The following is a 14,631-nucleotide window of genomic DNA, read 5'->3' as shown; positions in this document are numbered from 1 at the left end:
GAAGATATAACGAGCTTCTCCATGATCCGTAAACAAACCCATATGCTTTACAGCCATTAGGTGCCTTGTGCCATGAAACAGCTGCAGAGTCAAGCTGTTCAAGTCCATACAATAGCTATTTAACAATTGTTGGCCTCTGCACTCTCATGTACCTATCTGCTGTGCACAGAACATGCTGCTTTCTCTGGTGACTGTCTTCCATTGACAAAGATGTTAATAAGCTTAACACCTAATTCCCACACAAACTAAAAGGCAGGAATTAAGGTTGTAGGCACATATTAGTGATTTGAATTAGGGCTGTCAAGCGACTAAAAAAAATTAATTGTGATGAATCGCACTGTTAAATAATAATATAATACCATTTATATAAATATTTTTGGATGTTTTCCACATTTTCAAATATATTGATTTCAGTTACAACACAGAATACAAAGTGTACAGTGCTCACTTTATATTTATTATATTTGCACTGTAAAAATAAAACAGAGTTTAAAAATACAACAGCTGTTAGAAACCCGGGAAATGAACTGATAAGGCTGCATATATCTCAGAAAGCAGCCAGTAATTTTGTTGCTATTAAATTATTATTACACAGGTGCCATGGAAACAGAATCCACATCAGAATCGGTGACTGGGGCAGACGACTGAGGTCAGGAAATCCCTTAATTTCTAAGTTCTTTACTGAGATGGGTATTACCCACTTTTTTCAGACGTGAAACCTGAAGCCCAGTGAAGCGGCTTAACCAACGTCATACAGCAAAGTAGTGGCCGAATGGCTCAGGATGGTATTAGTCATGGGACAACACGCAGTGTCATTTTTAGGCTTCTTGATCAAATTCAGCCTACTTTAGTAAGTAGCTGCAAGTTACCATACAATGACTTTTAGGCGACCTATATAAAATGACATGGAAGGTCTCCATGTAGTTTTCAGCAGACAGGTATCTACGGCACAAAACCACCACCACCACACGGCAGTCATCCAGACTGTTACAACTCAGCAGAGACCTCAAGGACTAAACGGAGGGTCAACTACTGTATTCTCTCAGCCCAGCAATGGCTCCCCAGGTTCAAGTGAAGAACAGGACACGGAGAGGAAGATTACACTACTGCTTACCTGCAATACTCATCTGTAGATAAAAATGGAGAACTTCACTCTTCAGGGCTGCCAATTCTGTTGCTTTACTCAGCATTAAAGTTCATCAAAAAATTAAAAGGTTTTAAAAGAAATGAAGCCGAGAAGTTCTTGGTGCAAGGAGAGGAAGACTTCCTATTGCTGGGAAAAGGTTGTCAATGCTTCACCTAGAACAATCTAGAACTGGTGCATCCCTGAGTCTTTAATTTATAGCCAACTCTGCCTGTGAACTCTAAGGGACTGCTTCTCCACCACTTGTCTACATCCCCAACAATAAGATGGATGCTAGACGGACAGAAGATAAAGCACCTGCCTTGAAAGTCTTACAATCTTACATGTAAAAATGGAAGGAAATACAGTGCAACAAAGAGCTGAACGAGTGAAAGATGGAGTCCAGCATGGTTCTTAGTAGAGTCACCATTTTTGTTTGGATTTAGCAGGGGAAGATCAGGCATCCAAACCTAAAACTTCTCCTTGTGGAAGACTAGGCGGAATAGGCCTTCTGGAGGAAGTATGCTTTAAGGAGGCACACAGAGGAACAGGTGCAGGCCTCATAGGGCAGTCAAGAAGAGATGCCAGGTATAGAGGGCCAGAGACAGCATGGAGAATGGACTGTGGTATAAGAGGTCAGATTAGATGATCTGGGGGTAGTCCCTTCTGGCCCTAAGCTCTATGACTGACTGACAGAGAAGATCACACAAGGGGTGATTAAGTCATGAGGACGGGGCAGAGCAGACAGAGGTCGGACCCAAGCAGTACAGGGTCTTGAAGGTGAAAACACAGAGCCTCAAAACCGATGCAAAAGTCAAGAGGGCGTTGGTCAAGGGATCTAAAGAGTGGACCTGGAGTGGGGGACACAGCTGATGTGGTAGCATTGTGGACCAACTGGAGATGGAGTGGGAGGGAGAGCAGCATGTATGAAGCAAGGTAGGAAGTTCTGTGGCTGCTAGCAACTTTTAGGCCTTTCGCTTGTTTGCTATAAACTCTAGATATGAGGGAGAGTGGGAGGAAAGGAGGAACAAACATTTTGTGCCATCAGAAAAACTTTCCTATTACTGAGGGGAACACTGGTGCAAACTTCACAGAATTTAAAACTAGACAGGATAAATAACATGAGAACGTAATACAGAGAGCAACTGTGCACTGGCTGTGGCTAACAGCCCACGTGACCTAAAAAGTCTTTTCCACCACTAACTTCTAAGAATGAATAGGACAGCTGATTCTGAGGAACACTAGTTACCCTCAGGGGGAGGGGCTAGAAAGGCTGCAGAGAAACAGGTTCCGATTACATCTGCTGAAAGAAACGTACTGAGTGCAAACATACGCAGTCTCCTACTCTGGCCCGGGGGTTGTTCGTTATGCTGAAAGAACAATTTTTCCTATAACAGGCTCCTAAGACGACCAGAAAAAAATTCCGTCCTCTTAATAAATATGACAATTCAGAAAGTAAATCCGCACTTGATACACAGGAATTGACAATCACTGATTCAAATATAAAAATATAAGGAGGAAGAAATATTTCAGTTCATGTAGGTTTTAAAACTTTATTTCAAATTACCCAAGTATTTGGTTTTATATTATCAGTGTGTTAGAAGTTCACACAACTAACAGCATACAGGCAATTTAAAATAAAGTACACAATATTCTGGCATATTTATACTTAACAGTCTTAGAAATTATGGAATGTATTTACAGACATAAAGTATAGGTGGGAGCTTTAAAAATCCTTTACTCTATTAATTACACGTTTACAAGGTTTTCAGAAACAAAATTAGATTGTAAAACAGAATATCTATACAAAAGATTTTTTTAAATGTTTAAATCCACCTTAGAATTCCTCTGCTTCTAAAACAAAAATGTCAAAGAACCATTTAAAGTCATAAAAGGGTAAAAAAAATCACCAGTTATCACGTTACTGCTAAGAGCAACAGAATAGTTCTCAGTGCTGTAAAATGTTGTCTAGAATTTAATAAACCAGCAAGGAAGGGGCTTTCCTAACAAGTTTCCCCTGTCACTAGCTCCCAAGAAGGAGAAATCAAAATCCCCTATTTCCTGACCAGATCATTCCAACACCATCGAGGACCATTAAGTGCCAGTGCCACTTCAATTTCTATTTCGTAACATTATCGATCCTCAGTTTTCTTCAGTGCTTAACAAGGTTTGTGTAAGGAACATAAACATCCTAGCAAGTGCTAAACTCTGAAATGGATTTTTCCCCAACACAAACGCCCCAAAAGGGAAAGTCTACAATTGATACTAGCTTTAGCACACACAATGAAATCCAATGTCTTTTCTTTAAAATATTTTTTAACTGGCTATAACAAAAAGTGCACATAAATATCCCAAAAAATCCCATCCCATTTCATCACAACAGAAACCAGAAGTGGTATAATACATCAAGAATAAACCATCTTGAAATTTCAGATTTGGATTTTCATCCTCAAAGTCTGGTGAATGTTTAGTGTTTGCCAGCGTGAAAACACAAAATTAAAGAGTCAAACTAACATGACCACACAAATGTGTACTTGCTAGAGTGAAATGTGTGTTTAGAACTGTAAAGGAAATAGGAGCATACACCTGACCAGGCATACAAGCATAGTTGCTGATGTAAAATTCGGCTACACACATGTATGTGCAACAGTGGCTGATTTTACAACACACACTGAGAAGTGGCCATTTACTGAAAGTCAGACTCAAACTCCAAATTGTTAGTTTTCCAAAAATTAACATTTATGAAATGTCCACCTTCTACCAACATGAATGCTGTTACGGTCAGTTTCCGTAAGTCCGGGAAGCTGGGCTGGAGCAAATAACAGACTCTCACAATTCCACATGAAGTTTAACAGATTTCTTACAGTGAATAAATCTAAATATTGCATCCTCCTTTCCATCTATTAAACAAAACCTAATACCCAGGTACAGAGAATAAAAAGTATCTAGTACTGAGAAGTCAGATTAATTTGTTACTCCCCTTTAACAATGACTTGTAGACAACCCATAAGGAATCATTTATGGTCTATGGCAGAATTGTCTATATCAGAGTTTTCCAAACTGGGGGTCAAAACCCACAAGGGGTTGCAATATTTTGAGCCATCAGGGAAGAGGGGTAAGGAGCAGCGTGAGGGAGGCAGGGGCTCTGGAGGGGACATGCGTGGCATCCAGTCCCGCTCTGCCTGCTGGGCCCTCCAGCAAGAACCCATAGCATCTCCACTTGGCGTTGCTGGAAGCCTCGAGCCAGCAGGGAGGGGAGGCAGGGAAGCTGCTCATGGTCCCATCCTGGGGTGCATGGAGCTGGCTGCAGAGAGGCTAGTCTCTGCTGCTGGCAGAAGAATCCAAGGGCTGTGGTGCTGAAACGAGCCCCCCAGCCTGGCAGGGAGCTGCAGCACCAAGGAGGGACGGGGAGTCTGTGCTGCCACCACTGATGGGGCAGGGTGCCCAGTCCGTGTGCTCTGCCTGCTCCACACTGCAATGACAACTCCCTCCCAGGTACCCTGGGGAGTGGGTGGCGGGGGAGAGTAGGGCTGGCTGTGGGGCAGCCCAGGGTTGAAAAAATGTGCCCTCCTCCCAAGAAATATCTGAACTGGCACCACTGCTTCAGAAGATGGGGGCGGGGGAGGTCATGAAAAAGTTTGGGAACCACTAGTCTATAGTGTCAGCAGTGAGATGCCAGAAATCTACATCCCCCATTCAACAAATGGCAGAGACTGCAGTAAAAAAAAAATTCTCCTTTCACTGCCACATAATCCTTCAAGGACCAGCTCTGTCCGTTGCAAGCCTTCACTTGGAACAAGGTGCTGCGAAACACAGTCTACACCGTTTGCTGGGGGAAGGTGTACTTGTACAGAGCTGCTCTCTTCCTTTTTTTATGATGCACGTTACTGGCATACTCAGATCTTCCAGAAACCAAGCCACTTACACATTATGAAAATATTTTCCCTTATCAACTGTGCGACTCTAGTTTTAAACATCCTTCATGTGTTTTTCTAGACCTATGGTGTGATCAGTGGTGTCAACACCAATATGAAGCAAAATACGTCCTTATGCGAAATCGTTGGGACAACAGTTACCACAAGCTACCATGAAATAATTATTAGGCAAACAAATCAGAGTGTGAATGGAATGACAAATCCAAAGGGAAAATTCAGCTAAGCCCAGACTTCTGTGCTTAAGTGTTCCCACGACCAGGCTTATTATAGCAAAGAAAACTTTTAACTAACCTTTTTTCCATTTCTTCTGCCCACTTCATCCCTTCTGAAAACCTCTTGGTATTACTGGTTCACTAACAATACCCCAGAATGGAACACCACAAATACCAGAAGTCTCATTCACACCCCGTGCAATCCATGATAATGGCAGAGGTGTCTTCTGGGATTACCCCAGGAAATATCAAGAGGATTTCACTGTGGGAGAAAAGGATTTTTAAAACATTACTATATACAAAAAATTAAGTTACTGCAGAGCTGAATGTGACCCAGCCTCATCAGGGGGGCCAAGGCAGCACAGAAGTCTGGACTTTGTCAGTCACCTTTAAAGTAATATGCAAACCTTATTTTCAGTTTCCTGTTCACATATTTTGAATGTCCACTTTTTGGGGAAAAGGAGGTAGGCGGAAGGGACAAAAGGCAGTTTATACCACTGAATGAACTACAAGAAAACATACTTTATTAACACATTCTGTCAAACCCACCCACAAAAATTTCCTTTTGCAAAAGATTGGCACTTTGAAAGCAGAGCTAACACACAGAACCACTCTGGGAATTCAATAATCTCATTCTTTCCTACAATAATTTGTTCCTACATAACTGGAGTCTTCATTGATGTAAGGGGGTGGCTGTGTGTTATTTTCAATTGAAAACAGAATTGGATAACAGATCTCTAATGGATGGTTTGATAGCTCATGATTATTTGCAGTGGAATGAAAATAGGTACATGATTCTTCATAGGAAAATCTTCAATCATTATTTGCAGCAATTCGAGCCATAGACCAATTTAACATTACTGTTTAGTAACCGAGTCCCCATGATGGGTAGGAGAGGGCATGAAGGGTGGTAAGATGTTTCCCACTGAAGTGGGAAAGATTCCAATACAAAGATAGATTTATAACCAACCGAAGGTTAAAGCCAGCAAATATTTTGATTTAATAACAATATTTGAACAGGGTTAGGGCTTAGTATCTCTCACTGCCATGTCTGTTCCTTAGGGAGGTAACAAGCAGTATGGGTTTCCCTGGGAAAAAACCAACAGCACTGTATAGTTATATTTTAATATTGAGGACATGCCAACCCAGAGTAAAGAATCCATTTCAGTCTTGCTTTGAGAAACTGAGTATCATCAGCTTCAAAACACAGTCTTAACCTGTGATCTTTATATGCAATGGAAAGAGCTGGCGTTTCTTAGAAGCAGGGAAAACTCTCTCTGGGACTCATGGGGAGGACAAGCAGTCTCCATCACTGTGTCGCAATGGAAACATCCCCTTTGGAAATACATCCTAGTAGGAATCTTACAGCTTTTCAGACTGTATATATAAATCCCCTGAATCTACACAGTCAGTTTTAACAGACGCTTCTCGACAACCAGAGAAAGGAATTTTCCCCAAGAAAAAACCTCACTTTATAAAGGGGAAAAAATATTGGTAAAAAATTAAATGGAAACTGGTGTGATCTCCAAAAAAAGTGGAGAAATGAAGCAAAACATTCCTGTCAGGAATCACAGAAGCTAATTTCCTTCTTAGAGCAGAGCTCTGTGTGTTTGGATACACTGCACCAGCAGTAAAGTCTTCATGTTCTTCTGCTTAGCCAAGGGAAACCAAAAGGTCCTGGAGATCTTTACGCAGCAGACAAGTGGTGATGCTGCTGCTTTGGGGGTGCAAGCTCCAGAAGTGCGTGGACTGTCACTGCTACCTGTGTCAAACCTTTCTCTTCTAAAATATGCAGAGGCAAACATAATCGCTCCTAAATGGGACAAACACAACAAAAAGACAAAAACAAAGAAAAGGGATGAAAACCACTTAACTGAAAAGAAAAGAAAAAAAATGCAAATTAAACAAGCGGAAGGAGACTGAAATATGGAATGGTATGGACACCTAAACAAAAATATCTATGGAAGTAAATCTTTACCTATGGATAAGCCAGCTGTAAATGTAACAAAGTACAAGGTAACAAACCAGCAAACTCTTGGACAATCACTTTGTTAGTTTATTCATCAGCACTCATGAAGAATATATGTACAAATAAGGACAGTTTTCGGGGACAGGTGAGAAGAGGGAAACCGCACATTTGCCCTTACCCCAGTCAAATGATATCACTTGATGAAATCAGAATTGGACTGACTCTGGGGAGTGGGGCCTTTATTTCAATCTGGTAAACATGATCACAGATCAAGAATACAACAGGAATGGTGTTTACATTTCCGTAACACAACAGGGATGTGGGGGAGTCCTCACAACACTGTCGCGTTCAGCTACCAGATATGAATATGCAAACACACTTTTTAAAGCTTTTAACAAATACTGAGATATTAGCATGTGCTTTGGAAATATTGTGCAATAAATCTGGGAAGTATTCACATGCTTAATAGCAGTTCTTCTCAACAGCAAGAGATATATTAACTGCACGAAAACCCTCTTAAAACAACACACCACACATCTGGTCTGATCTTTCCTACTAGACACACAGCAGAAAGCCATGCGAAAGAAGAAAATAGAAGAGCACACAACTTGTTTTATGGCAAAATAAGGTCTTGTTTATATGCATGATTGATTGGCCTTCGAAAAGGATTACGGCTGTCAATTAATCACAGTTAACTCATGCGATTAACTCAAAAAAATTAATCGCGATTAATCACACTTATAACAATAGAATACCAATTGAAGTTTATTAAATATTTGTGGATGTTTTTCTACATTTTCAATATTGATTTCAATTACAACACAGAATACAAAGTGCACAGTGCTCACTTTATATTATTATTTTTGATTACAAATATATGCACTGTAAAAATTATAAACAAAAGAAATAGCGACAGGTTTCAGAGTAACAGCCGTGTTAGTCTGTATTCGCAAAAAGAAAAGGAGTACTTGTGGCACCTTAGAGACTAACCAATTTATTTGAGCATAAGCTTTCGTGAGCTACAGCTCACTTCATCGGATGCATCCGATGAAGTGAGCTGTAGCTCACGAAAGCTTATGCTCAAATAAATTGGTTAGTCTCTAAGGTGCCAAAAGAAATAGTATTTTTCAATTCACCTCATACAAGTATTGTAGTGCAATCTCTTTATCGTGAAAGTGTAACTTACAAATGCAGATTTTTTTTTGGCTACATAACCGCACTCAAAAACAAAACAGTGTAAAACTTTAGAGCCTACAAGTCCACTCAGTCCTACTTCTTATTCTGCCAATCTCTAAGACAAACAAGTTTGTTTACATTGACGACTTCGTATTTACAATGTCACCAGAAAGTGAGAACAGGTGTTCGCATGGCACTTTTGTAGCCAGTATTGCAAGGTATTTACATGCTGGATATGCTAAACATTTGTATGCCCCTTCATGCTTCGACCACCATTCCAGAGGACATGCTTCCATGCTGATGATGCTTGTTAAAAAAATTAAATTTGTGACTGAACTTCTTGAGGGGAGAATTGTATGTCCCCTGCTCTGTTTTACCCACATTCTGCCATATATTTCATGTTCCAGCAGTCTCGAGTGATGACCCAGCACATGTTCCTTTTAAGAACACTTTCACAGCAGATTTGACAAAACGCAAAGAAGGTACCAATGTGAGATTTCTAAAAATAGCTACAGCACTCGACCCAAGGTTTAAGAATCTCAAGTGCTGTCCAAAATCTGAGAGGGATGAGGTGTGGAGCATGCTTTTAGAAGTCTTAAAACAGCACCACTCTGATGTGGAAACTACAGAACCCAAACCACCAAAAAAGAAAATCAACCTTCTGCTGGTGGCATCTGACTCAGATGATGAAAATGAACGTGCATCAGTCCGCACTACTTTGGATCGTTATCGAGCAGATCCCATCATCAGCATGGAAGCATGTCCTCTGGAATGGTGGTTGAAGCATGAAGGGACATATAATCTTTAGCGCATCTGGCACGTAAATATCTTGCAACGCCAGCTACAACAGTGCCATGCAAACACCTGTTCTCACTTTCAGGTGACGTAAACAATAAGCACGCAGCATTATCTCCTAAACATTTTAACCAACCTTGTTTGTCTGAGTTATTGGCTGACCAAGAAGTAGGACTGAGTGGACTTGTAGGCTCTAAAGTTTTACATTGTTTTATTTTTGAATGCAGTTTTTTTTTTTTACATAATTCTACATTTGTAACTTCAACTTTCATAATAAAGAGATTGCACTACAGTACTTGTATGAGGTGAACTGAAAAATAATTTTTGTTTTTTTACAAGTGCAAATATTTGTAATAAATAAATAAATGTATTCTGTGTTGTAATTGAAATTAATAAATTTGAAAATGTAGTTTTAAAATAAATAGTATTCTATTGTTGTTTAACAGTGCGATTAATCGCAATTAATTTTTTTTAATCGCTTGACAGCCCTAAAAATGATACCTGTTAAAAGTGCTGTTCTTACTGTTAAAAATAATACAATGAAGAATTACCAGGAATATTTTAAAGGCAAATATCCTCAATATAGGAATAAAAAAGGGTCGTTCTTGAGCTATCAGTTATTCATCTTTCAGACACTCTTTTTTAATACAAGTCACCTCAGAAAAGCACCCTTATTAAGTAGTAGTATTTAAAAATATCTAGTGTGGAATGAGCTTTCAAGGCATTTACGGAATTGTATTGTTGTATGTATAATCTGAGTTTAGGGCCTGATCTTGCAACCAACTCCACAGAGGCTCTCTGCCTGTGCTCAGGCAGAATCCCACTGACCTCAGTGAGGCTTCATGCAGGGGTCCAACCATGTAGAGTCAAATGCAGAATCAGGTCCTTGCATTTCTACTTAAAAAAAACAAACCTGATACCCCATATTTGGTCACTCTATAAACCCCTGGAGAATCTTTATACATTTCTTTACATATGCACATGGCAAGCTGATTTTCTACACTGCTTGCATCTTCTGTGAAGACTTGAAAAAAAAACCTTCAAATTCTTGGCAATGTGTGAGTGATCAGAGCCTGGACTCCTCATGTGGAGACCTTGAGTGCAACCCTGAAATTCTTGAGGTAAGACAGGTACCAGACTGACACCTTTAAAGTTCCAATAAACAAGAGACTAGAAAGAAGTACAATTACCAATAAAATATCTGTGGATTTCAGCCTTTTAAAAATATATAAACACAGGGAAACGATTTGGAATGAATCCATACCACAGAGATAGACAAAAAGGCTTAAAACTGGAAGGCACCGTTATTGTAAACCCTTGCAGTTTTTAATCACAGTGTTCATTAAGAGAAGTTAATATAGGCAATTGAGTTAGTTTTAGTCCATACCAGTAAACAGTGCAAAAACAGCTCCAATGGTCAATTTTTTAAAATAACTGTAATCCTGCTTTTGTGGGGGAAAACAAGCACGTTCTCCTCAGGCAGAATTCCCAGACAGGAGTGTTCTGTGTCAAATCACAATGTGATATGAAAAGGAGGCAGGCAACTCCCATTAACCTACTCTTAGGTTCATTAGCCCAACTTTTATTATAAGGATCAGCAGACCATGCATATTAAAAAAACATTTTCAATGGCAATTACAGCATTTGCAACTCAGCTATGTATGATGCAGTGCTTCAGACTTACTACTGTGTTACTACTGCTGAAACACTGGACTGCAGCAGCTAAGATGGGTTTAAGAACGGTTGACCATATTTTCTTAGGATTAAGAAGAATTCATTGAAACACATTCAGAAAAGGACATCTACACTGGGGAGACATGGTCTCTTGCACACAGCGTCAGGAGTGCCCTGAAGCTCAAAGACATTTTTGGAACTCTGACTTGAATCAAGTGGGAGGGCAAAATGGGAACTCTGTCTAAACATTCAATAACTTAGCAGGAGAGATGTGCCAAATCTGGATTAAAAACTAGTCTAATGGGTCCCAGCCTTTGTGGGTAACAATCCATGTACTGGGCTAGGACTGCAGCGGAACTGATCATTGCCACCACTGTGGTTGGTCTAACCTGGAACAGAGCTTGTGCGGTCCAAATGCCACTCTTGCAAACATGACACTGATTTTCAAAGGAGTCCAAGCTTCACAGTAAATAATAACTCCCTTCCCCACATGGACGCATGGCAGTGGTGCACTGGCACCCAACATGGAAGCTCTTCATCTAGTTAGGGAAGAGGCAGGTTGAGTACAAGTTACAGAAATTTGAAGGATGACTGATTGAGAAGCACCAGGCTAGATAATACTGCCCAGAAAAAAAAGTAAATAGTGAGCTCCATGTAGCGGCTCTGCAAATAATGAAACAGAATGGATCAGTGTCTAACTACTTTTGTTGACAAACCCTGAAGGAAATGGGGCTCTAATATAGAGTTCACGTGACAGTCCCATTAAAACAATAGCAAACAACAGAAAAAGGCAGATAATTAGTTTGGTGTCAAAAGAAAAAGTTGGATGGACTTTGTCTGCTCCTTTTGACATCCGATTTATGGATCACGGTCTCCCTGAGAATGCATGAAAGCAACAGAATGCAGTGTGCAGCTGAAAAATTCTGAAAACTACCTGAGTTTTGCAAACCAATGAAGAGTGAATATGTTATTAGAGCTTTTAGCCCACAATTCTATGATGCAAAGATTCTGATCATGAGGAGGAGGAAGAGACTTATGGAATAAGGTTGAGTTTGAGCTCACACCAATCAAGTGGCTGCTCCAGAAGTTTGCTATGAGGACCACAGTAATATCCCATGATAGCTCATCTTCCACCAGGAACCAGATTTTTCCCAGTGTGCATGAAAAAGTTCAACTCCTCTACAAACTCCAGGCTTGATGTATTAGGCTATGTGTACACTGTGTCGCTGCAGCCGTGCCGTTGTAAGGTGCGCTGTGTGGCTGCTCTTTTTCGCTGGGAGAGAGCTCCTCCAAAGAGGGGCAGTAGCTTCATCCCACCAACAAAGTGCTGTCCACACCAGTGCTTTTCATCGTTAAAACTTTTAGTCATTTGGGGTGTGTTTTTTTACACCTCTGAGCAGCAGAAGTTTTAACGAGGCAAACGCCAGCGTAGACAAAGCCTTCGTAAGGTGAAGCAGCTCAGGATTCACGGTCAGCCTAAGTGCCTATTTTTAGGCTTTGTCTGCACCACCACTTTTGTTGGTCAGGGGTGTGCAAAAAACCACACCTCCTGACTGACCTAAGTTTCACCGGCAAAAGTGCTGGTGTGGACAGAGCTATGTTGGCAGGAGATGCTCATTGGGGGTGGTTTAATTATGCTGGCAGAAGGGCTCTCTCCTGCCGGCAAAGAGCGGCTACACGGGAGACCTTACAGTGGCACTGCTGTAGTGGTCTAGCTGTGCCGCTGTGCGCTCTGTAGTGTAGACATCGCCATAGTCAAATGAGATGCTATTCAGAACCTAGCAATACAGGAAATCCAAGACTTAGCAAAAAGAGTTAAGGAAACAGGCTTGTAAAAATAACTCTAGTCCTGATAAAAAGAATCATAGGCTGCGTCTCCTAAGACAGTAAGATATAACAAGGCACAGCGACATGTAAAGAAAAAACAATACTTTGCACATGTATATATCACTTTTCATCAGAGGAACTCAAAGCTCTTTATAATTGCGGGTGGTATTCCCATTTTACAACTGTGGAAACTGAGGTACAGTGGAGCTGTGATTTTCCCATGTTACACAGCCATTCAAGAGAGTTGTGACTAGAACCCAGTGCACTAAATCCTAGTCCCCTACTCTAGCCACTGGACAGTAATGCCTCCCCTTGTAAGCAGAACGCTTGCTAAACATCACACAAATACAAACTTGTAACAATGTCACAGATTGTCAGGTGGGTGTACCAAAGAGCGTTTTTACATTGTACATGTCAACTCTGACTGGTTAGCAGAAAGAATGCACTGCACTTATCCAAACAGTTCTTGCCAAAACAAAGCCTTTACCAATCGCTGAAGTGATGTAGTGATTCAGCAGCACCACTGTCCTTCAGCTAGAGGAAAAAGACCCAGCGATAGAACATACAGAGTGTTAGCATTAAAGTACAGTAAAATGCCGCAAAGCCCCCAAGCTGGATGGGAAGAGAGACAAGAGTGGATTCTTCTGACTCTGTCCCCAGGGAAGGAAGAGTTTCAACTGTCCTTTTAACGCTGAGGTTTAGCTGAAGAATGTCAGAAGGGGAACAAAGATTGTCCTGTCCAAAGTGTGTGAGCAGGAAGGGAAAACAGACAGAAAAACAGAGTCAGTTGATCAACCGTGCAAGTATCCATGAAGCAGTCAGTCATCTGATATCTCAAATACATCCAACAATTTCAAGGAGTAAAATGCAACTGGTTAATTCACACAAAGGAATATGCAAGACTCCTGTTCTAAAGCACTGCCTCCTTGTATGCATTTTGCGTTCAGTAGTGTGTCAATCTGTCTAGTTTAAATATATAATAAAATCTCTTCAATAAAACAGCTAACAGTTGTCATAAGTCTTAGTTCAAAACAGTTCTATTTTGGAAGTCAGAAATAAATTGGATAAAGTATTCTTAAACTACCACTGGCTGTATATGAGTCTTCACATACTTAATCCATACTTTTTAATTAGTGAAATGATTCAAAACAGCACAAACAGAGCAGATTATTTACCTGTAATTGATCTCTGAATGTAGTATTCTGCATAGATACCGAATATTTGATCACATGGCTTAAGTGTTCTAAAATTATCAACATTTCCGGACCTTTCACCTCCCTCCAACAGAGGCATCAACTGTAAGCAATGATGGATAGGTGCGAATATAGCATATCATAGTGTCCAACTGTCAGTTTCTTTTGATCCAAGACCGCTAAGTCACACAGTCTTTTGTAACTATTCCACTGGAATACTGGAATATGAGTGTGGCTCTACGCAAGATACTACCTTTAGAGAACAATAATTACAGGTAACTAGTTTGCCCTCTTAAAAGGTAAGTATTTCTACATAGGTCCATACCTGGAGACATCCTTCTAGTTCTGTAATCTCAGAATTTAAATGAAAGGAGGCACACAGGCACTTTTTCAATAACGGTAACTAGACTGGCATTCTCATGCAGACATCCTACCTTCTCTGCTCAGGGGCAGAGGAGACATGTGAGGGTAAGTTAAGAGTTCAGGTGGGGAGTCACTCAGCTAAGTATTCACAAAGGCCTTGTTCTTCAGGAACTCTAATTTGAAGCTCAATGCAGGAGAAATGAGAACATAATAAGATTCTAGGTAGGTCAGTCTTGTCTGCCTCTGTGCACCTGCATGCACCAAGGCAGATCTAGCATAATAGAGTCCATACCATAGACTTGCATTCAGTGCACAGACTTGAACAATGTAGTAGGTATGACCTACTATTTCACTTGTCCTCTCC

The 14,631-nt window shown here is 40.6% G+C and overlaps 1 protein-coding gene across 8 annotated transcripts in view; it reads right to left on the bottom strand.

Annotated features, from left to right (window-relative positions):
* Positions 1-2,662: 2,662 nt before the first annotated feature.
* Positions 2,663-14,631, bottom strand: part of LRCH3 (leucine rich repeats and calponin homology domain containing 3) — a 100,555-nt gene continuing 88,586 nt past the window's right edge. For 4 of the 8 annotated variants that reach the window (XM_043522197.1, XM_037909408.1, XM_037909409.1 and 1 more), the window contains one exon: positions 2,663-7,083. In XM_043522197.1, coding sequence (XP_043378132.1) covers positions 6,958-7,083 — 126 coding nt within the window. In that variant the 3' untranslated portion in view covers positions 2,663-6,957. The other 4 variants (XM_043522193.1, XM_043522194.1, XM_043522195.1 and 1 more) reach the window with 1 other exon arrangement.

The sequence above is a fragment of the Chelonia mydas genome, chromosome 9 (genome assembly GCF_015237465.2).
Source record: "Chelonia mydas isolate rCheMyd1 chromosome 9, rCheMyd1.pri.v2, whole genome shotgun sequence".
Classification (NCBI taxonomy): Eukaryota; Metazoa; Chordata; order Testudines; family Cheloniidae; genus Chelonia; species Chelonia mydas.
Note: the sequence above shows the minus strand (reverse complement) of the source record. Positions and strands in the feature narration are given on the sequence as shown.